The sequence below is a fragment of the Alosa sapidissima genome, chromosome 24 (genome assembly GCF_018492685.1).
Source record: "Alosa sapidissima isolate fAloSap1 chromosome 24, fAloSap1.pri, whole genome shotgun sequence".
Classification (NCBI taxonomy): Eukaryota; Metazoa; Chordata; class Actinopteri; order Clupeiformes; family Clupeidae; genus Alosa; species Alosa sapidissima.
In genome coordinates, this window is record NC_055980.1 from 13,910,497 (window position 1) to 13,935,387 (window position 24,891).

At 45.2% G+C, this 24,891-nt stretch overlaps 1 protein-coding gene across 1 annotated transcript in view; it reads right to left on the reverse strand.

The window, feature by feature from the left end:
* Positions 1-2,630: 2,630 nt before the first annotated feature.
* Positions 2,631-24,891, reverse strand: part of sema4gb (sema domain, immunoglobulin domain (Ig), transmembrane domain (TM) and short cytoplasmic domain, (semaphorin) 4Gb) — a 32,476-nt gene continuing 10,215 nt past the window's right edge. Inside the window, exons 3-15 of the mRNA XM_042082313.1 lie at positions 18,174-18,325; positions 17,796-17,858; positions 17,046-17,144; positions 16,585-16,675; positions 16,144-16,257; positions 15,736-15,890; positions 10,062-10,237; positions 7,108-7,246; positions 6,593-6,815; positions 6,224-6,339; positions 5,339-5,493; positions 5,151-5,212; positions 2,631-4,384 (exon numbers count right to left, since the gene is read on the reverse strand). Coding sequence (XP_041938247.1) covers positions 3,369-4,384; positions 5,151-5,212; positions 5,339-5,493; positions 6,224-6,339; positions 6,593-6,815; positions 7,108-7,246; positions 10,062-10,237; positions 15,736-15,890; positions 16,144-16,257; positions 16,585-16,675; positions 17,046-17,144; positions 17,796-17,858; positions 18,174-18,325 — 2,561 coding nt within the window. The 3' untranslated portion in view covers positions 2,631-3,368. The remainder of the gene's footprint in view (positions 4,385-5,150; positions 5,213-5,338; positions 5,494-6,223; positions 6,340-6,592; positions 6,816-7,107; positions 7,247-10,061; positions 10,238-15,735; positions 15,891-16,143; positions 16,258-16,584; positions 16,676-17,045; positions 17,145-17,795; positions 17,859-18,173; positions 18,326-24,891) is intronic.

Below are 24,891 nucleotides of genomic sequence, written 5' to 3' on the forward strand. Positions count from 1 at the left end.
GCACATACTCACACGCATGCACACACACATCCACACACATGGACACATGCACACATACAGTACACACACACATAAACACACGCACACACACATAATAACACATGCAGGCAAGCAGGCACGCACACACACACACACACACAGAGAAACACACACACCCCATTACCCCCCGCCACACACACACACACACACACACACAGGCACGCACATACTCACACGCATGCACACACACATCCACACACATGGACACATGCACACATACAGTACACACACACATAAACACACGCACACACACATAATAACACATGCAGGCAAGCAGGCACGCACACACACACACACACAGAGAAACACACACACCCCATTACCCCCCGCCACACACACACACACACACACACACACACACACACAGAAGCACACATATACACAAAAACAAACACACACTATGCACACACTCATTTTACAAACACGAAAGTAGGGGATGGAGTAGGAAATGGAGACAAATTGACAAGCATGATTTATTTCCTTGAATTTCCCCTGGGGATCAATAAAGTATCTATCTACAGTATCTATCTATCTTTTTGCAGAGAGAAATGTGCAGGAATGGGTGGCGGTCATATTTTTTTTACTACTCTGTGGGACATCTAGTTGATCCAGCAGTCACGCGTAAATAATGCCTCTTTTTTCAGTGGACGTGGTTGATGTTAAAACAACAATGTATAAGCTAGATATTTGGATAGAAAAAGGAATAGATGTGTTTAACTATTTCCAGTGTCATTTGTATGTCTCTCAGAACTGTACAATTGTACACAGTAGGCACTGTTTGTTTGTATTATATAGTAATATTGTAATTTTGAAATACTGATTTTTCTATGTTTCTAGTGTGAAAATCTACCGAATGAGTTGACAGTCATATCAAAATTTGCAGTGGTCTAATTTTGAATATGACCGTCAACTCATTCAAATGTCGCTCAGCAACCGTAGGATGACATCAGAAAAATGTGCAGTGGTCTCTTAATCTTTTCGAGAGCTGTATGTGTATGTGTGTATGTGTGTGCGTGTGTGTATATATATATATATATGTGTGTGTGTGTGTGTGTGTGTCTGTATAGAGCTGTATGTCAGGGAAATGATTTTACTGTATACTATGCTGTACGCAAGAGTAATCCGATGAGACAAATCTCGATCTTACAGCAGGTAGCAGGTTTTTCCAGGTTTCAAAGGATTCAGATAAATGTGCTAGATCCTCACCTCACGCCTTTGGACCTCACCTTACCTCCTTGTCTTCTCCCTTCCTGAAAGTACAACCCCGTTTCCAAAAACGCTTGAGACGCTATGTAAAATGTAAACAAGGCCAAAATATTATGGTTTGCAAGTACTGTAAGCCTTATATTTATTTATCTGTATCTGTTGCTAAAAACAAACATTTTTGTTTGGAGAATATTATGCTCTTGAATATCTTAATATCTTAATATCTTGAATTTGATGTCAGTCACACGTTTTAAAAAAGTTGGGACAGGGGCATGTTGACCACTGCGTCACCTCTTATTTTAACCTGAGGCTATACAATGATTTTCTCAGTAGAGGTCTATTTTTAATGCAGTGCCATCTGAGGACCCAAAGATCACAGAGAAGAGTATTTTAATGACATTATGCACTATAGATATGATGAAATCTCCAAACTCTTTAGCAATATCACATTGTGGATCATTATTCTTATATTATTGCATTATTTGTCCCCAAACAGCTTTACGCAGAGTGATGACTACCTCTGCATTTTTACTTTAGAGAATCATGGCATCAGTAAAGCTAATTAGTTCCTCCTTGTTTTCTTTAGCAATGCACAACTTTCCTAGCTTGTTATTGCCCTGTCCCAACTTTTTTGAGATGTGTTGCTGGCATCAATTTCAATATGAGCATGTATTTTTTCATGAACTAGTCAAATTTGTCACTTTAACATTTTCAACATTTTCCAGAGCTTCTTTACTTTCATTTTTTGTGAAACAGGGTTGTATAAATAAATATTTGAACTTGAATAAAATGTGTGTGTATGTGTGTGTGTGGTTATGATTCTCCCTCGTCAATGTGCAGGGTGTGGGTCTCTTTATTGCTTTCTTCATTGTGTATACTCTGGGGAGGCTAGTGCTGTCCATTGTTAATGTCCCTCCCCTCCAGTCACAGTGTCAACGCGAGCGGTTGAGTTATATAAGTCCACAGGCCCTCGCCAGGCGTGCTTATCCGGTGATTAGATAGTTGCATTGGTAATAGCATTATGGATTAGAATAGACTTATGTAATCATTTTCAACAGAGTGTTCACACTTCTCTTGGTCCATGCACATACTATCGCTTGCTGTAAAGGTATTCTGTGTCCTCTACTGTAATCAATAAAGTACAATAACTAAAATTCTAGATTCAATAATCAATACTATAAATGGCTTAAATGGCTGTATTTGTAATGTGGAACACACTGAGTTCAGTTAGAGGACAAAGTCTCCTGATAAAAATTTGGCTGGTTCTTCTTACCTTCAGGTAAAAATTAGATGAATCCTCTTCACCAGGGGGTTCAATTTCCTTGCGGTTCTCCCTCTTTGGATTTACTTAGCCAGAGTCAACTCAAAGAGAAATCTTAGTCTGGTTGAATATGTAGAGGGCCAAACCTGGGCTTTAATACTGTGGTTTTCTTCATCTGAGCACACCTGACAAACACCTTTGTCAGCACAGGAGTAGTTCACAATGCATTTACCTGCTGTAATGTCACCATAGTGTCATTAAGTTGCTACTGTTGGCTGCATTTGGAAACTTGGTTATTTTTGAATGTATTATACTGTACAAAAGACAATTCCACAAAGGATCAAACAAAATGTTTTTCAGTCCATACGAGTCCAGTGCCTATCTTTGACCTCTCAAGTCAACCAATGATCCAATGTCAAAGACAGAATCTTAGGCTTCAAAACTTATGGCCATTTTCCTCTTCCAATATCATACATAAATGCCTCAGCTGTTTTGAGGAACTGCTAATATTCTTCCCCAGAGATCAGGTAAATTACATTAAATAAATATAACATCATGAACAAATTATCTACCTTTGTGGGGGTTAATCCGATATGTGATTGTGAAACGTAATGCCAGCTCAGTTCACGCCAGTTCAGTTCAGTTGAGTTCAGCTTGCGTGAGCAACAAACAGAGGTACAGATTTAAATAGTTTTACTCCGTTGTTACACTGGGGGTTTTCACAGAAACAAAACAAAGATCTTATTGCACAGCAGGTCCATCCACGACCACCACAAACTGACGAGGGGTAAGGGTGGATTTGGGTGGGGTGGGGTGGAGGTGGGAGAGGGGTTAAGAGCAGGGTGGTTGGGGGTGGAGGGGGCTACACGGAGCTCTCATCCGTCTGCACGTCCTCGAGCTGAGTGTGTTTCCGCTTCTCCAGGATGCGGTTGAGCTCCTCGGTGAAGGAGTGGTAGAGGGGTGAGGTGGTCTCGCCTTCCGCCTGGCCCAGCAGCACATAGCTGTTCCCGTTCATCTTCCGCAGCACGCTGGGCAGCGTGGCCGACAGCCCGTTGGCGAACTCCGACGCGGGCAGTGGTGGCGGCATGGGGAGAGGCGGGGCCGGGGGTGGCGTCTGGTCCCTGTTGTTGCCGCCGCCGCTGCCGCCGGGCGAACCCAGCTGGCCGCCTTCGCCGGGCACGATCTGCAGCAGGCTGCCGTCCTCGCCAGCGGCAGTCCCACGCCGCGACACCCTCCCGTTGCAGTGGCTGGAGATGGTCTTCAGCTCCAGGTGGGAGCTCCGCTTGCGCTCTGTCGCCGCCGCCACCGCTGCCGCCATCACGCCCTGCTGCGAGTACTTCCTGTTGGGGCTGCCGGCCCTTCCTCTGGCGCAGAAACTGACGTAGAGCAGCACCACGGTCAGCACCAGACACAGGCCGCCCAGCACGGCCACCAGAGACATGTACAGGGCCTCCATGTGCCTGTAGGCCTGCGACTCCGGCCCAGAGGGGAGAGGAGCCAGCGGGGAGGACACGGGCTGGTCCGAGGGGCCGAAGGACGGAGGTGGAAGGCTACTGAGGAACTCCTCGGGCAGTTCTGTTGAATCTCCCGGGCCCGGCGAGGGCAGAACCGGGGCCTGGATCCTGACGGTGTACCGCCGCACTGGCTGCCTGAGGCCGTTCTCCTGGGAGAAGCAGCGGTATGAGCCGCTCTGTTTGGGTTGGGCACCGATGATGAGCAGGCCGTCCGTGCCGACTCGGTAACTGGAGCCCAGCCCGGGGCCTGGCAGGTCCCGGCCGTTTAGCGTCCACAGTGGGGTTGCCAGGTTGGAGAGGAGTTCACACTGAAGGAGCACATCGTCCCCCGCCATCACAGATCTGACACGGTGCACTGTTGAACCTGGAAAACCACACAGGGAATGACACAGAACTTTAAATATTTTAAAGAGTACTGACACAATTACATTTAAATTTAACTGATATTCAATGGCCTCATTACTCATAGGAAAATATTTAATTCTATATTCATACAGTACACGGAATGCAACTGAGAATGTACAATGGTATTTAGTATGCTACAATGAAATGAATTTAGCAACGTCTATGAACATTTATTTCACTGAATAAAACTAATGGATCTGCTGAATGAAAATATCTTTTCTGAGAAGAGTTTTTAGATAAACACATGAAACAGGAAGAAATTAAAATAAGACTGTAGAGAACAGTGGCAGCTTACTACTGTTAATCAGTGGAAATAATTGGTCCAACTCCCATAGATGTTCAAGTTTACTTATGTGTAGTACTTAAGTGTAGCTCAAGTGTACTTAAGAACATCCTCACAGAAGCACACACAGTAACATGTAAACAATAACAATGGGTCTAAGCCCATATGAAGAGTTTGGTTCCAAAATGCTATATCCACCATTTAATGAATTTTCATACATATTTATCTTTACTGAATCAAAACAACACAACTGCAATTTGATTGATATTACCTGAAATGCACAATTAAATAGCCTGGGTTTTTAATGTTTTTAAAAACTCTTCATATGTACAGTATGTTAACTTCAAAATGCAAAGTGGGGTACATAACATCTAAGGGCACAATACAAAGTAGGGGCAGATAGTTTACATGAATATCTGCCCACTTCAGTATGCGTACTCACCATCACCTGTGATGCTGGGACAACCCCTATTCCCCATTTCAATATCTTGAATAAGACTGGACCTGCAGAGAGCAAAAAACTTCAGCAGTGCAAAGTTGCAAAATATAAGGGCAGAAAATTGTAAATGTATGTAAAAGTTGTTGAGTAGAGTTGCTTGCGAGAAATTACAGTAAATGAGACTTCTGTACCTGTCTGTGTGCAGAGAAACATCAGCACATGTCGTGCCATCCCATCCACAGAATGGGTCCCGGGCAAACACACAGTCGTAACATGAGGTGTATTTCTGGCAGGTGGCCAAAGGCACCTGCACCAGGCCAGAGTGAGAGCTTAGGTACATACTCCTCTGTAAGAGAGAGAGAGAGAGAGAGAGAGAGAGAGAGAGAGAGAGAGAGAGAGAGAGAGAGAAAAGGGGAGAGAGAGGGAGGGAGGGAAAGAGAGAGAGAGATGGAAACAGGTAGGTAGAGAGGCAGGGATGGGGGAGAGAGAGAAAGAGAGCGAGAGAAACAGACAATTTGAAGCTGTTTCATAGTTAATTCTAAGTTCTAAAACGGATAGTTACGGTATGATTGGCTGAATCACGTTCGATGCCGTTGTAAAATCCAGCACAAACATACACCTTGACTGCATTTCGTCCTATATTACTGCGCTACCACAACTCGATACAAAAGTTAGAGTAGCTGCGTCTCAATGTTGCTCCACAGTTGGCAACCATTTTGATAGAGGAAATATATTTCTTGGCGGAAGAATGATTATTCTAAGTATGAAATACATTGTTACATTTCTCGTTGCTGTGCCTTTATGCCTTTATTATTATTATTATTATGAAATCTTGCCAGATATATGTAGTAACCGTTTTAGAAAAGCAATAAGCCACTCCAGTCTGTAGGTTACACTGATCTTAAGGTAAGGGGGTTTTAGGGTCTATTTTGGGTTTATCTTATTGCTTAATTCTACTTAAAACAAAACATATGTTATAGACACTTTTCCTAAACTCTGCCTATTTTGCTAGTGTTAGACATAGGCAGATGAACAGTAACTATAGTAATAGTGTGTTTGGAGTGACTTCTTGTTACCTGCGCTTGAGATATCACCATGCTGTAGATCTGCTGCGGCTCACTGAACAGCTGAAGCTCCTCGATAATGTGGACATGATCTCCAACCTCTACTGCCCTGTGGAGCCAGCCCTCATCTGAACACACACACGCACGCACACACACACACACACACACACACACACACACACACACACACACACACACACACACACACACACACTAGTTAAAACAAACTAGAATTTCAAGTGATCTCTTAGACCGTGAAGTATCCGTTCTGAAACAGGATGCTAGTTACTTACATTTACCACAATTTCAGACAAAAGAATGATCAAAGCATTGCTCCAGTGTAATAAAAAACCCCATCAAGACCAATCAGACCAAGCTCACCTGTGCAAATGAAGAGCATATTATAGACAACCCCATCCACAGCAGCCACGGGAAGCACGGAGATCTTGCTGTAGTTGATACTCTTTTTGAACACTAGAGGGCGCCCTCGGAGTGGCAGCACTGGGGAGGCCATGAGAGGGTGCCGGCGCACGAAGGTGAGAAGGTTGTCGGGGAGGTCACGTGATGAATTAATGAGTAGAGCCCGGTGCTGGTTGGTTATACACTAGAGGAAAGAGAAGGACAGGGTCACTGGTACAATTAATGAAGAGACGGCTGGATAATGGAGAAAGAGACAATATTCATACACCCTCTCTCACACACACACACACACACACACACACACACACACACGTACATGTATGCATGCACACACACACACACACACACACACACACACACACACACACACACACGCATGCATGCATGCATCCCAAGCTAGGCATATACACCAATCACTTATGCCACGCACACACATACTGAAATATAAACACACATTCTGTATTCTTAAATCTCACCGAACCAGGCCTTGGTTCTGGAACCTTCCCTATGAACTCTCTCCATTTTGAGTCCTGGTTCTCCATGAAGGGTCCATCAAAGGCCTTCTGGATGTCAGCGACGGAGTACAGGCACACAGCTGACACCTTCACATTTTTCCTTTAAAAAAAGAGACAACAGACAAGCTTATTTAAGGCAGGGCAGGAGTAATTGCCCAAATTCTGAATGAGCTCTAAGGAACAGTTATCAGTATAAGCACTGTGTGTCTAAGTAATTAACTAATTTCTACCACAGAGTGGCTGTGATATATTGATATATGGAATAAAGTTTGAGGACAGTTAATGGAACAGCCAATCAAGTTATTCATTGGTGTATTTCTATGGTGACAGTTAGAGCTACGCCTCCTCGAGAACCAGTGAGAAGCAGCTTGTGTGGAATCCCCTCTTTTCTATCTGGTGTTTCTCTACAGCACATGACACACTTACAGCGGGGCTACACCGGGTGCTCAACTGAAGCGCTCCGTTCTCGGAGCGTACCCTGCAACAATTAGCCTCCACTATAATCAATGGAACTGGCTACACCAGCTGCAAGAGTACTGCACACATTCGAAAAAGAAAAAAAAGGACCGGTCTTCTAAAACTGTTTTTATGCACCACGAACGGAACACTTCAATTGGGCACCCGGTGTAGTGCCGCTGTTAGAACTCTAACTGCGGTCCTATGAGGACTGTCACATGACGTGATTGTGCCGATATCACATGGGACTTTCTGATAATGAGGACGCCATCGTCTTCCTGTGGCAAAAAATATGCTCGCAGCGGGTGGCTAATAGTCAAACAAAAAGCAGACAATGGGAGCAAATTAACATTTAACGGTGTTATCTTTTCATGCAGCTTTAGCTTAATGATACAATGACCGATTCATCCCTTCTGGGGCTGTGCACACATAGGCGCCAGTCCTGTCCAGCAATAAAACTAAAAGAGAGAGAGAGAGAGAGAGAGAGAGAAAGAGACAGAGATACAGAGAGCGATAGAAAGGTGGGGAGGGAGAGACACAGATAGAGAGAAGCAGAGTGAGAGAGACAGAGAGAGGAGGCGTAAGGTGGTGGGGGGGAGAGAGAAAGAGAGATGGAGAGAGAGAGAGAGGTGTAGAGTGGTGGGGGGGGGAGTGAGAGAGAGAGGGAGAGAGAGAGATGTAAGGTGGTGGGGGAGAAGAGAAAGAAAGAGGGATGAGAGAGAAATAGCAAGAGAGAGGTGGTGGGGGAGAGAGAGAGAGAAAAAGGGATGGAGAGAGAGACAGAGACAGACAGAGGTCTAAGGTGGTCGGGGGAGAGAGAGAGAGGTGTAAGGTGCTGGGGGAGAGATAAAAAGAGGGATGGAGAGAGAGAGACAGTGAGAGAGGTGTAAGGTGGTGGAGGGAGATAGAGAGAGAGGTGTAAGGTAGTGGGGGGAGAGAGAGAGAGAGAGAAAGAGGGATGGAGAGAGAAATAGCAGGAGAGGGGGACAAAAGGTAGAAGAAACAAAAAGCCTGAGAGAGCCAGAGAGAGACCCAAACAGGGAGACAGGGAGGGGAACATTCAGAGACATTTTCTCTCGGAGTGATCTTTAGTCACTAAAACCAATGACTGATGAAGCATGACTCTGCATATTAGTATTCCCTCCTCTCTTTCTTTCCCTTTCTTTTTCACTCTTTCTCTCTCTCTCTCCTTCCTCCCTGCCTCTTTCCATCCTTCTCTCTTCCACAGGCCGTCTGGCATTATGCTACGTTTCAATTCAAATCCATTTCCTTCTTCGCTCTTGTGCTTTATCTGTTCTCTTTCTCTATCTCACACTTTTATTTTCTGTGTATTTCATGCTCTAATATAAAAAGGACACACAAGCACACACACACAGACACAGACACACAAACACACACACACACACACACACACACACACACACACACACACACACAGGCACACACATCTTCAGAATAATTCACACAATCTGTGATACTCATTACCATGCTCTCTAAAAATAAACTGATCCCAAAGTCATCTGTTTGGTTCATCTTCAATTGAACTCGCTTCTTGTCAGTAACCATCCCACTGATGAACCTCAAGCTGAGCTTCTCCTCATCACAGGACAGTCATATGTCTGTGGGTTACCTCCCTCTCCTGTCGCGTCATGTCACGGGAGTGCAGGGTAATCTCCCAACACCCCGGAGCCTCGAGTCTCATGAGAGCTCCCATTCAGCCTCAAACACTTTCCTCAGACAATACTTTCAGTTTTAAAAATCTACTTTAGATGGCTCTCTGATTAGTAATCCTACAGACACTAATAATAATTGGGGTCTTTGTATACTCAAAATATCAATGAGCTTTGAACTTTTATGAATGAACATAAAAGGTGCAGTCAGGGATTTTATGCGATTTCAAGCCCATAAATTGTTTTGTCACATTCAGCAATCATCTTCTCAGGATCGCTAGCTACCCATTCCGTGATTACACTGTAAACAAATCCGGTCTCTGTAAGCAGCCCAGGCTCCAAAAACTGGAAGCAAACAAAGTGGGGGCAGACTGCTCCAAACAAAAATTAAACCCTGCGTGGAATTTCTCTGTGAATACTGAAGGTAGGGGTGAGCTACCTCTTTGGTGTGTTTGGTTTGGTCCTTGATTAAAATATAATGTATGTTTTTTTGCACAAAAGCTAATGAATGTAAACATAAACATAAACACAAAAAACACAAAAACACATGCTGCGAAATCCCTGACTGTTGCTTTAACATGTCCTTTAGTAATTGTATATCTCATTTCTGCATTTGAATTCACACTAGTGAGTCACTTTATAGTTCTTATAAGAACAAATAAAAAAATGATTCCTACATAAACAAACTGTACTTACAGTACAAATATCCAGTACTTAAATACAGCACAATAAATACAATCTGCAGTGACATCCACACTCTATTGTTCTTCAACGCTACGGTGTTCTCACCACTCCAGTCCAAACACGGCGTAGAAGACGCTGTCCTGCACGCGGGCGCCCTCCAGCAGGGCGGCGCTGCGCAGCACGTTGAGCTGCAGCTCATAGTCCGGGATGGAGCACAGCAGCCGGGCCTTCAGGAAGGACGTCCAGCGCCGCTGCAGCGTCCGCTGGCCACCGATGTCCCCCTGTCAGAGGGAGAGAGAGAGAGGGAGAGAGAGAGACGTGAGGTAGGAGCGCTTAAACACAGAGGGCCAGATGTACGTACATTTGCGAACGTAGCGTTATCAGCGTCATGGACAAACCGCACATTGCGAACGCTGTCAGACCCAAGTTTCCGTCGTATTTATCAATCGTTCAATCCTTAGTGTAAACTGCGCTTTTCTCTGCCTTTCTCCACCCATAAACGCAATTTACGAACGTCCACAACTGAATGGCAGCGCCTACAAGCGCAGTTGAATGAAGTTAACTGATGACAACATTAAAAAGAATCAAAAGTTTAGCGATCATGAAATAATACCATACATGATAAGATGTAACAAGCAGGGAGATAATGAAGATCAGCAGTTCTACTCAAGATACTATGGAAGATTGGTCAAGTCTAGCAAGTAGGAAAGTTTAAGTGAATGACGTGAAAGTGAAAGTAAGACATTCGAAAGGCCAACGAAAGTTAATGTTGCTTTTGATAGTACAAAGACTTACAAAACTGTTGCTCTAAATAGCGATTCTGTTGTCTTTGAAAGGTTCTGTTATTGACGCATTGAACTGCAATTTGGATTAACACCTGCTTTTACAAGGCGGAAGTATTTAGGCGCAGAATAGACGTGCGCCTTCAGGAGCAGTCTTTGTACATACCGCGGAATACATAAATAGGCGCTCTTTACTCTTCCCCTCCCATCTTTTTACGCTAAACTTCCACTTTCCCCTGGATCCTCCCATGAATGCATATGCATGACATTAAAAACGCAATCTGCCACTTTCAGCTCCCGCGACAGGCAGTTTGCGCTTTTACATCATTGCGGCCTGTTTGTACATACCTCGCAATGATTTTACACGCACGTTGCGAAACAAATACGCCTGAAGTGGGCGCAAAAGCGTTAGTACATCTGGCCCAGAGAGAGAGAGAGAGGTGAGGGAGGAGGAGAGGGAAGGCAAAAGTAGGAGTGTGTGTGTGTGTGTGTGTGAGAATGTGTGTGTGTGTGTGTGTGTGTGTGTGTGTGTGTGTGTGTGTGTGTGTGTGTGTGTGTGTGCGTGTATGTGTGTGTGTGTGTGTGTGTGTGTGTGTGTGAATGTGTGTGTGTGTATGCCCTTTGACAACTCCTAATCCCCTGAACAATTCCATTTCCTACGCTGGACTATTTGACTTTCTGACACTAAATTAGGATTAATGCATTATCATACCAGATATGTAATCATCCCACCTCTTGTAACTTTCACCTCAGGCGGCTTTAAACACCATGTCCTATTCTCTACACCTGACTATCATATGCATTTGTCATGTATACAGACCTTACTGTCCTGTATCTGACCCTAGGCAGATGGGTCAGGCCCTTGAGTGGATCTGCTCGAGGTTTCTTCCTATATGTATCTCCAATTCTAGGGAGATTTTCCTCCCCCCTGTTACCCATGGGCCTCTCTCTTTCTTTTCTTTTCTTTTCTCTGATTGTCTAACACTCTGTAAAGCGCCATGAGATATGTGTAATGTTTTGGCGCTCTATAAGTACAATTAAATTTAAATTTAATTGAATGTGTGTGTGTGTGTGTGTGTGTGAATGTGTCTGTGTGTGTGAATGCAGAGCATAATCCATCCATCCACATCTAGGATGAAAAAGCAGAGATCTGCACTGCAGATGATCGAGCATCAAAACACACACTCACTAACTATAAACAGTTTTTTTCAGTATTATGAGTTTTCTGTGTGTGCGTGTGTGTGAGGGAGAAACGAGTTGGGATAAATTGACTGCTTTTCTTATTCTGTCAGCACAGCGCTGGCTGTGATTGGTCTGGCCCTGGCTGGGACTATTTTGGCAGATTCCCCCTAATTACATTTTACCATGCCGAGACCAGACACACACACACACACACACACACTGCTACGTGGGAATATAGCACTTTAATATCTCTTCTGGAACACAGCGCTACAAATCCTTTTGCTCATCTCTGCCTCACACAGACCTCCACCAGCAAATTAATATAGTTTCTCTGTTTTATCAAACCTGTGTTTCCCTCTACTGTGATAAACTATGCAAACTACAAAATTGCACCAACTGTTACACTGAGGATTATGCATCTCATAGACCTTCATTCTAAATAGATTCAGCGTACACCATATTTTATGCAGGCCCCTAAGGAAGGCCGACTTGGAGGAAGACTGACGTTGTCTGAAACATGTCGATCTGCCGGGCAGGTATTACCTGCCTATTTAGGCACCAATGACGAATGAATTTCCCAAAACTCCTAACTCGTCTTAAACCCCTCGGCCACGTCAGCAGTGGTGGAGATAAGCTAATAAGGACCCCGAGCCAGCTAATCCAATTACAAGCCCCCCATTCTTTCGCACTCTGTAAATATCCCTCCCCATTAAACAGCGCTGGCTCCTGAAGGTTAATCCCCCCTACCGTGAATTAAGCATCCACAGCGAACGAGCGAGTGGGCAGGCGCCACCACATAGGGAGAGAGAGGAGGGGCATCATGGCTGACCTCCAGAGAGAGAGAGAAAGAGAGACAGAGAGAGGGAGAGAGAGAGAGGGAGAGAGACAGAGAGCTGGATGTCTCTCTGCATGGATGGGAGACAAGACGCTGCGGGACAGAGATGGGAGAAGCGAGAGAGGGAGAGAGTGAGAGGGAGAGCGCAACAGACATCAAAGTTAGAAAGAAGCAGAAAGGTGAAAAGGCAGAGAAACAGAGCTGAGCGAGAAAGAGGGGGAGAAAGGGAAAGAAAGAAGGAAATAGCAACACTGAAATGGACAGACAGACAGACACAGGAGACGAGAAAAGAATAACAGGGACAGAAAATAGACAGGGTGCCCCAGACATCTACACGGCCAGCTAACTAAACAGGGGCCTGAGGCAACCGCACAGCATGGATGGCTGTGGGTACCAGGGCTGTCAGCTCACATTCCCATGAAGCAGGGCCAGGGACAGGGGGACAGGGAGCCTTCACACCCTGGGGGGGGGCTGAGAGGGACATGGGCAGGGGGACAGGGAGCCTTCACACCCTGGGGGGGCTGAGAGAGACATGGGCAGGGGTGGAGGGAGAGGGAGAAGAGGAGCAGGGGGCAGAGAGAGAGCTGATGGCTGAGAAGCACTCTGCAGTTTAAACACACAGGGCTGAGTGGCTTTGAGTGTGAGTGAGTGTGTGTGTGTTTGTGTGTGTGTGTGTGTGTGGGGGGGGGGGAGGTAGTGGTGTACGGATGTTACAGACAAGAAAATCCAGATGGCTTTCTAGCTCAGTAGAGTCCAAGGAGTTTATGTTACACTAGGAGAGGGGTAGTGAGAAAGAGAGTCACAGAAATAGAGAGAGTGAGAGAGAGAGAGACTGTTTTTGTCTTTTTTGTGTACGAGTGTCAGACAGAAGGAGACAGAGAAATAGTCTGTGTTTGTTTCTATCTGTGTGCATGAGAGTCAGAAAGAGAGACAGAGATAGACAGAGAGAGACAGACAGTGAGAGAGAGTGAATGCATATTTATGCATGTTTGCCTGTGGCGCGTGCAGAAGCCCCCAAGTTAACAAGGTGCCCTCTAACCGTCTCTGGCACATGCAAATCCCGTGTTCGTAGCCTCGTCTCTAGGGGGACGTGCGCCATGCTCTTATGACACGCGTCCGGTCAACCTCTCCACCTGCTTCTGTTTTTCGGGCTTCTGCTTTGCTCACCTCAACATCCTTCCACTAGAACAAGTTTCCAGTAACCCTGTTCCTTAGTCCGCTCCCCACATCTCCTCCCTGACTGCAGAATGTTCTAAAGCTCAATCACTACTGATCTGCCATGAGTCCAGCCCACATCCACTATCAGCAGCTACTACTCTCTGTGTTTATATTTTCACAAATGGAGCTGCTTTGTTATAGACCCAAGAAAAATATCTGACAAGTGTCTGACAACAAAGACACACATACACGCACAAACGCACACACACAGACACAGACACACACACACACACACACACACACACACACACACACATACAAACACACACACAGGCACGCGCACACACACGTACACACACACACACACACACACACAGGCACACACACAGGCACACACACACACACACACACACACACACACACATTTCCCCACTCAAAGGCCCCTCCCAGTTTCCATCTCCAGCCCCAGCTGAGCGACACCGTGCTCATAGACAGAGAGTGAGGGACTTGACCTGGATCCCGCCGAAGCTGAATTGTTAATGGTGTGGAAAACGGTGAGTGTGAAATAATGAGATTAATAATGAACCAGGGGTGCCAAAATGACAGAGACGAGAGGCAATGAGGGGGGTAACATTAACACAAGTGTGTGTTGATAAAAAAAAAAAAAAACACGGAGTGCAGAGATTTAGGGGAATTGGCAAGAGTGGTTTGGCAGGGGCAGGAGGGATGCTGAGAGAGATGAGATGAGATGAGATGAGATGAGATGAGATGAGATGAGATGAGATGGATGAGGAGAATATGGAGGAAAGTAAGATGGAGAGAAAAAAGCTGAGGGAGAAAGGAAGGTATTGAGACTGGGGAAACTAGTAAGATAGGAGAGAGAGAAAAGTAAGAGAGAACAATGAAAAACTGAGAGAGGAGTAGAGAAGGATGGATAGAAGCCAAGTAGAAGACAGAGAGTGAGAGGGAAGGAGGGATGAACAGCAAGGAGGGGGACTGAGAGAGAGAGAGGGAGTGAAACTACTGTCTAGGGATGAGGGGTGGGCTCTATTCTGCCTGGCAACAGTGGCATCAGTACCCACCAACACCCCACGTCCAACCCCCAACCCCCCATCCACACAACACTGAGCCGCTGAACCCAGCACAATAAGGAGGTCAGTCTGAGGTTCAATAATTCAGACAGGGGGGAAGAGGAAGATGAGGAAGACTGTCTTCACACCTCCAGAGGAAGAGTGCGCGCCGGTGTCATCTCGTATTCCCACACGGGCCCGACATGGGCACATGTCTCCTGGGCACAAGGGTCGTCTACTGTTCCTGCCTGCCATCCCACTGACTAGACTTTACTGTAGTGCTGACCGGTGCAGGTTCACTTTGCTGCTGTTTTTCGGCAGAGTCAAGGTAGCGGTGGTGCCAATGCCAAGGTCATTAGAAAATAGCTTCATGAAAACATTAGGGAAATTACTGCCCAGGAGGGTTACAATTATTGAATATAGCTATAAATATAGCCATAAAATTGGGCTACAAATATAGCCATAAAATGATTGACTATCTGAACTTTATTCAAAACAGTATAGCTTAGGGTGCAGTTTACGCTTAATTATCATCATTATTGTTGATGCCGTTATTATTATTAGCTATTATTTACGAACAAAAGGGACAAACTTGGCTTAGTGTGCAGGGAGAGACATGTGCTTCTTGTGCAGTATCGTCAAAAAGCTGTCTTCAGGGCTAAGAACTTGTCCGGCGTGAGACTAAAATAAGTCAAATGGCACTAGATCTAGATGAATAGAAAATAAATAACTGAATGAGTGCTTCTCCTTACCCTGCATACTCGTGCCACTCTGGCCACCCTTCTCTGGCTGGAATACGCCGTCTGCTCCTGGTTCTTCTCTGTGAAGAAGAAGTAGATCTTATCGTCGTCCCCGATGGAGCTGTTAACGCTCTCTCTCAGCAGGGCTGAGTCCACAAAGTCAGCCTCTGGAACAGAGAGAATGGAGAGATGTGTATGTGAGTTTCAATCCACTCACGCACATTAACAATACTCCAGTAATGACTATACATCCACCCCTCACTACATCCGGTCTGACTAAACACAAATAAGCGTCAAGCGACTTACATTTCCATTCAATTTATCACTTTAACTAAAGCAACTCAGAAGTGAGACACAATGCAAATGCAAACAGCCTTAACATGAGAGTGACAGGCACTGCCACTTCCTTGTTTTGCCTACCCATGAGCCATCTGGTTGGAGCCTCTTCTGCCCTCAGTAGAGGAAATGGAAAGTTGCGTCGGACATCAGGTGTGCTCCGGAACTCGTACTGAGAGGCAGAGAACATATCGCCATCTGATCATGTGCAGAAAGAAAGCAGACGATTTTAGGCAAGAGGTGTTGGATTACATATCACAGGGTGCTCAAGAAATAGCTTAGAATTATGAGTGAGTGAGTGAATGACCTTGAATAACCTTGCTCAGATCTATGAAATCATGCCCTAGTTTTTGTATTGTAAGGATCTATTCTCCTATCGCAGTTTCAACAGTGTTGAGATTGATCACCACTGGAGTAAATTGTGACACTCCTTTAATGAACAATGAAACTCATGATAACACAGAGACTTTATAGATCCCTCCAGTAACCAATAACATAGATACAGCTTGGACTGGCACAGCTTACCCACAAGGAGGCCTGTGTAGCCTTTCGCTGGGTCATAGGGACACCTGTCTCGGCCATCCTCGGTGCGCGACAGGCGGAACTGTTCCACATCCTATCAGAGGAGAGTGCACAGAGAGAGAGAGAGAGAGAGAGGGAGATGAAAAGGACAAGAATAAGTTAGATGATCCTGATGGCTGCCTTGACTCTTGATACAGGGCCGTTGAAGCATGTGTGCATTACACTTGACTTGACATTCTGGGCTATAAAAGTCTTCTCTGTACATTCAAAAGGAGAATGTGAAGATACAAATATATTATACATAGTATCCGTAATTAATGTATATAATAACAACATTCAATATAAATCTAAAGGTAAGGTAATACTTAGTTAAAGGTCTTACAACGTAGGTGTGTGTGCAGGAGTGTACATAATAACAACATTCAATGTAAATCTAAAGCTAAGGTAATAATTAAAGCTCTTACAAGGTATGCACAGAGTGGCCTGAAGGCATGCGTTCCACAGGTGTACAGGTGAGTCTCGTTTAGCCTCTGCAGGAAGCGGATGTGATTGTAGCACTCTGTCTGTAAGACAAAAGGAGATCGAGACAGATGTGAGTGACCTCAAAGGAACAGGCCCTAAAGAGTTACAGGTTTATTAAGCCAGGCTGCCAGTCAGACAGCTACACTCTTGTTCTAAAATGGGTTTTTGGTTCTTACAGGACGTAAAAAAAAAAGTGAGGCCTAAAACCAGGCTATAAATACCCAGAGAAAACCCTCACAGTCGGTCACTGACAATTTGTGAGGTGCTGTTATGCCTCCACGGATGGGAACACAAGGTGTATATAAACAGAAACTGCAGCCATAGCCATCAGGCACCTACGTTACAATAACATAGTCCAAAGTAAAACATGATGGCAAGGAGGAGAGAGACACACAAAGGAAGACGAAACTCATGTAGGCGTCTTCAGTTTCCCCTGTTTGACGTGTTTGTACTCAAGTTTTCCCTTTGACAAGTTTGCTCATGACTTGTTTACAGTGGGGTTTGTTGACCGAGAATGTATTTCTGCCTCCCCCCTTCGCTGCATGTCCGTGGCTAAACACTGGTTTCTGTCACTTGTCTGTTTGATGGGTGTGTTTTCCCACATTTTAAAGGCCTCTGACTAGATTCTCAGGCTCTGCAGGAGTCTCCCTGGTGCGATGGAGACAGACGGGTGGACAGAAGTCCTCCCTCACCTGATTGTCTCGGCCTTTGTTCAGGCACTGCCTCTTCTGCTCAGCCGGTGCTGGCCACTTGATCTATAAAACAAAAGGTCACATCAGCCAATGCTTAAACAAACATATAAATCATATACGGAGTGATTAGCAATCAAAATTCACAAACGTGCAGAAAATATGCATGTCAGAGTGTGTGGTACATGGGGATAACAATCAGGTTAGAGGACAACAGGGTTTTATACAGTAAATGGAGGAATACCTGTTTGTGTTATAAGTTACATGGATGTCAGACAGACAACATTTTCAGATTTTTCTAGTAAGGCGGCATTCTCCAAACTAATAATAACACATCCCAAAATAATCCGAGCCTGGCGTCTACCACGGCTGTGTACTCACTGAGTGGTTGGCCCTGGGGGAGGAGATGTTGGCGATGTCCAGGGCGTAGATGGCCTCTCTGGCTCCGGCGTACAGCACCCCAGCCTCCTCCTCCAGGAGCAGGGCACTGTAGTCCAGCGCAGACCCACGGAAACGATTGCAGCCCAGCAGTCCTGCAAGACCAGAACAGACGCACCTAAAACATGCAGCACAGCCTACGAGATGCACACACAGTACATACGCTAGTACATGACAGCATGTGTTACAATAACAGACATTTTGTCAATGTGAGCTCAAAACATGTTGGGTCTTTAGTGTAAATTGTCAGATGTTTATAGTATTTTATAAATATATGTATTCATATATTTGTTGTTTATATATTTGTTTATACATACATTTATAAATATAGCGATACACAGCTATGTAGTACTGTGTGTATATTTGCAACATGCCAGCAATATTAACATATTTGCATCTCTCATATTCTCATCTCTCTCACATACTCTTCTCTGTGGTCTGACAGTCAGCCTGATCGCATCCGTCCCCTTGATCAGAAAGAGGAGGGCGCTTTTGGATGCTGTGGCACCACTGCAACATCAAGGTCACTCACTACAACACACACAGGCACCGGGGGGAAACGTCTTTCCTCTCTGTACTCTACATCACATCACGGTGATGAAAGCCGGCCTGCCAAAACGCCAGCGCGAGTCAGTCAGGAAGCGTTACATCGGCTTCCCCGAACACGGCGGCGACACTTCACAACTTCACAACTTCACGCCATGCCGGCGCGGCTCAGTGAATGGAGAGCTGCTGTAGTAGGCAGGTAGACCCAGAGCCTGTCCACCCGCCTTCGTTATACCACCACCAACGCGGGAAGGGAGGGGTCGCTTAAATCACTACGGGGAGCTGATGCATTATTCTTTAGCATTCAGAGAGCTGGGACGCCATCCAGGAGCTGAGGCCGAGGGACTGAGGGAAGGAGGGAGGGAGGGAGAGAGGAAGGAAGAGGAGGAGGAGAGGTAAGAGAGGAGAGGTAAGAGAGGAGAGGAGGCACACCAATTAGAGAGACCTGCACTGTGCTGATTCACTCCCCCCCCCCCCTGTGTGCATCGCTGTGGCCTGCTTCTTTCTCTTATCTATTTCTCTATCCCACTCCACACTAGCTCTCTCTCTATCTTTCTCTATTGCTTTCAAGCTCTCATTCTCTTTTTCCCACAGTGCATCTCTCTCTCTCCCTCTCGCCCTCTCTCTCTCTCACCACCTGGGCAGTGTGCCACTCTGAATATTGGAACCAACGCTGGTTTGATTCTCATTTCCCAACCCTCTTTCACAGAAGCAGAGCAAAAGCTTCTCTCTATATCTCTCTCTCTTTCTCTCTCTCTCTCTGTTGTTTCTCTTTCACTCTCTTCCACACTCTCTCACTCACTCTTGTCATTGCTATCGCTCTTCTGTTTTCCAGTAGGTCACATATTACTGAAATATTTATTTAGTCTCTGGCAGGTCTGTTGGCACAAATTTAGGACAAATAAAGGAACCAACAGAGGGCTATCATCTGACAGACAGCCCACCCCTCACACACACACACACACACAGACACACACACACACACACGCACACAGACACAGACACAGACACACACACACACACACACACAGACACACACACACACACACACACACACACACACACAGTGGGACAGGCACATACAACCACACAGATGTGTACACTCACACACACACACACACATACACACCGAGAGGCACACGCCTCACAATCCCCCCAACACACACTCACACTACATACACCCACTAAATATCTGAGGGGGTTCGAGTTTTGATTAGAGTTGGCATTACTAGGCCACACTTCATGAGGGCGGCCCATAAAATGCCCGATGTCTCGGCCATCACATTGCATCTCCATCAAGCTGCACCCCTGTGGCCCCCTAACGTTGCTACCCCACATCCCAAACCCCAAACCTCATGCATCCCCATCCTTTGAGCCTATGGATGGAGCTATAAATCGCTTCCTGAAATCCACACATCCTTAAAACTGCACAATGTCATAGGGGAGACAAATATGCCAAGACGGCCAGAGCCAAGAAATAATGTGTTAAAAAATGCTTTTAAGCGTATTTCATGTATCCATGCTTCAAAACAGCAATAGAGTACAGCAGCGTTTCTACTGGGTCGCGGAGACATGCCAGGTGGGGCGCGAACTGACGTGAAAAACAGGAGTTTTTATCTGTAGCCTGGGCCCAGGTAGCACCCGATGCGCAATGGACGCACTGTGTTATTCACAGGGAATCGCTCGTGTCAAGGCAGCTTAGTTAGTCCCGACCTACATGAGATTTTGAACGTTGTTGTGAGAGTGGTGAATTTCATCAAAACCTGGCCCTTAAAAGCGCGTCTATTCTCCGCACTTTGCGAAGAGATGGTAGCTGACCAAAAGGCTGTACTGTTTCACAGCGAGGCAAAGTGGCTTTCCCGAGGTAAAGTGCTGTCGCGCGTGTTTGAGCTCCGAGTCGCCTCTTCTTGGAGGAAGAGCGCATGTCTGAATCTGCAAGCACGTTCACTAATGAACATTTCTTGACGAAGCTGGCCTATCTTAGCGATATATTTAATAAATATACTGGACATTTAACTCAAATGTATCGCTAAGATACATTTGAGTTAAATGTCCAGTTACAAGGCAAAGACAAGCACCTACCTCACCTAGCAAATAAGATTACTGCATTCACCAAAAAAACTTGAGTATGGGACAGGCGCCTCGATCGCGACAGTATTATGCCTTTGAGATTTCTGAGCGAAATCGCTGAAACGTCTGATTGGGAGGCACTCTTGTGATCCCATGTATTAAACAGTAGGCCTACATCACATCCCTGCAAAATTTATTTCAAAAATATTTCCCAACCAGCAGTGCTCAGTATGACTGGATTATGGATCCATTTAATGCAGCATGTTGGTATTTCATTGAATATATTGTACAATGCTGTAAAATGGCCTATGCTTCCTAATATGTTACTGGAAAACAGAAATATGTGTGTTATGTATTTATTATTATATCTGCAGCACCAGCTGATTTTAACTCTGAAGAGGATATATTTAGAACTTGTCATTATTTCAATAAATTTGACAATTTTAAGCTTGACCTACCACTTTCTTAGAGCGATGAGGGACAGGTGGGGCTCGAGAATGCCCCCTTGATCAAAGTGGGGAATGAAAGAAAAAGTTTGAGAACTACTGATCTAGTTTGTTAACTACCACAGTCACGAGTTGGGTCGCGATTGTCATTTTTAAAAAGTGGGTCCCCAGAAAAAAAGTTTGAGAAACACTGGAGTACAGTAATGAGTGAAAGAGTGTTGTTGGTATTGTGTGCAGGAGGAGCTCTCCATTCAGTATCTTGATTTTTGGGGTCTTGAATTTCCCCTTGGGGATCAATAAAGTATCTATATATATATATACAGTATCTAGTATCATTCTGCCACTTGGACCTTATTCTGAAGTCCCACAGAAATAATTTTCCCTTCAAAGTACTATTAAGGATGTTTAAGCATGTGCATAGAGAGCTTCGATATGAATGGATTTATGACTGAAGATGCTACTGTGTGTGGTTAAACAAAGGAATGGATTACAACAAAAGTGGTGTATACTCTGACATTGATCTATGCTTTGTATTATGGAGATCACAGGCACTCAAAGCACGCACATGGCCTTGTACACATAGCTCATCGTGTTAGTCTAACTGACTGTGTGTGAGTGTGCATGAATGCGTTTCCATGTTTGTTCGTGTTGTATGTGTGTGTGTGTGTGTGTGTGTGTGTGTGTGTGTGTGTGTGTGTGTGTGTGTGTGTGTGTGAAAGAGCAGGCTCACTCCAAGTGTGATGGAGGGGGAGATCATGGTCCCCAAGAGTTCCCAGCATGCTCCCTTCTCATCCCTTTGGCCAGCTGGGAGCCAATCAGGAGCGCCCGTGTCAAAGCCATGAGTGTCTGGGGATGCTGAAAGGTCAGGACTCGCTGGGGGGCAATGGGAGCAGTGGGGGGTGGACAGTGGGGTGCAAAGTCACGCAGACGTGCAGACCATCTCCCTGTATACATACTGTATCTCGTCCCTATATGTCTGTGTGTGCATTCATCGCTCCCTGCTTTCTGTCTCTTCCTTTTCTTTGGTCTTTCCTAGGTTATTTGCTTTCTTTCGTTTGTCTTTCTTTCCTTTATAAAATAACGGACAATGACTCTATAGTATTGTGTCCAGCAAGTAACGTCTTAAGTTCTCTCTACGTGTTCCATTCCCCTTAGGCTGTCTTTCTCACAGTCCTGCTGTCTTTTATTGCTCTCATTCTTTCAACTTTTCTTTTTCTTTTTTTTCTGTCCACGTGTACATCTCTCTCTACCCTCCAATACTTCACAAAACAACCTCACTGACAATGACTCAGTCCTCTACATGACGGCATTCCTTAAGTCATTTCCATTAAATGAGGGGGGAAAAAAAAACTTGGAGGAGTTACGCAAACATGAACATGAATCCTGCTTCCAGGCACAATGACGCTCATCTCGTGACGTTTCCAGTACAGAGAGGCCTGATCTGAATATGAAAAAAAAAACAGTGTGCGACCTTCTGACATAACATAAACAGTGGCTAGCAAGGGCCTGACGCATGGCGCTCCGAGCCCAAGGCAAATGACGAAATGTCTACAGCCTTGCACGTTGCCAAGGCTACGAGTGAGTAAAGCGTCATTACCGCATGGCGACGGTTTGTGAGTCTTGATCGGGACAACACAGTTTGTGACCCTTCAAACTGTCAATTGAAAACACAAAACACAAATACAGTTATAAGACCATTGGGGGGGCAAAGATGAGGTTCAAAGAGGCACCCAAATATAGCAGTCGTCATGTTTAAATTCTCCCCACTGCAAGTAAACTCTAGAATAATTATGAAGAACTTTGCGGTAGGCTAAAGTGCAAGCCAAACATTTTCATTCCCTGATTTCTTCCAAAGCTAAATATGTTAATATCTCCTAAACACCTGTGACTGAGCTCATCAGTACTCGGCTCGCGATGGCAATGCTGCCGCAGACGAGAGCGACCCTCGGCAATCTCGCCTCGGGGGAACAAAGGGGTATTTAAGAGATCATGAAAAAGAGTGATTACGAAAATTGTGCTGCCGTTCAGCGCCTCTATATATATATATATATATATATATATATATATATATATATATATATATATATAGGATATATATAATATATATATATCCACACACATATTCACAAAATGTTTAAAGAGGAGCACTCTCTGGACTCAAAGCTGTATGTTTGAGGTGCTATTTGGATGGGAAACAAACTAATACAGTACAAGGGTCCGTTTTTTTAACAGTGGGTAAAGAAACCCATCAGTGGGTAGAGTACACTGGGGAACCCCACCTCCAAGGCCCTTGTCCACTAGAACAGTGTGTTGACAGAATAGATTGATCTAAAGAACGGCAAACATGGCCTTCAACCTCAACTCCACACATTGGGGCGGTGGTAGGTTGGGGTGGGGGGCAATGTTTGCATCCCACACACCTGTATGTTGTGTTGTGTTTGTACTGTATGTCTGTGTGTGTTTTTCATAATGCTTTATGGCATGTGTTTTATGTGTGTTCGTTTGAGTGCATTTGTGTGTGTGTTTCACTGTGTACATTTTGTTTTGTTTGTGCGTTTGTGTGTAGATGTTTGCTTGTGTGTGTATCTGTGTGTATGTGTATGTGTGTGTGTGTGTGTGTGTGGGTGTGTGTATGCATATATGTTTGTTTATAAATGTTTGCTTGGGCTTGGGTACGTGACCCTTTAAAACACCCATCCCCCTGCCACCTGCCCCCTCCCTCTTCTGCTCCTGGCAGCATGGTGTGGATTTACACATACTTCCAATATCTATTGAGTTTGTGCGTGACAGTGTGTGTGGGTTCTATTGATCCATGAATAAGCTGCTATAGGGTTATGTGCTTGTGTCTGTCTGCTTGTCTCTGTGACTGCATGTGTGTATATGCATTCGTTTGTGTGTGTTCGTCTGTGTGTGTGTGTGTGTGTGTGTGTGTGTGTGTGTGTGTGTATGTGTGTGTGTGTGTCTGTCTGTCTCTGTATGCTTGGATCTGTGTGTGGGGGAGTGAATGTGCATGTTTGTGAATGTGTGTGAGTCTGTTTGTGTCTGTGTGTTTGTGTGTGTCTGTGTCTATCCATGTGAGTATGTGCGTGTCAGAGTGTGTGCTTGTGCTGAGTCACTGCCCCCCAAACACACACACACACACACACACACACACACACACACACACACACACAGTTCCCCACTGACTAATAGCAGGAAGCTGCCACACGCGACTAATGCCATGAACCAACACCACGGCGGGCCAAGCTTTCTTGGGGCTGGCTGTGACTTAACCACGAGTGACACAGGGTGAGAACCGTCATCTGCAGGAAACGTGACCCATGTTGTGCAACCACACGCAACACTCACTGCCCACATGCTGGGCCTACCACCTCCACACTACAGAGAGGGACAGAGAGAGAGAGAGAGAGAAAAGAAACTGAGAACCTACAAGGACACACAACCGACCGTGCCAGAAGGCCAAAAGAACAAAAACTCACCATTTCAGCATTTCATTGGGGGCCTGTGGCTGATAATTGGAAGATCAATATCAAATATTATCAAACGGATGATAATTTTGACTAGCAGGCATATAGCTACTCTTTCAGGGGATAATGCAC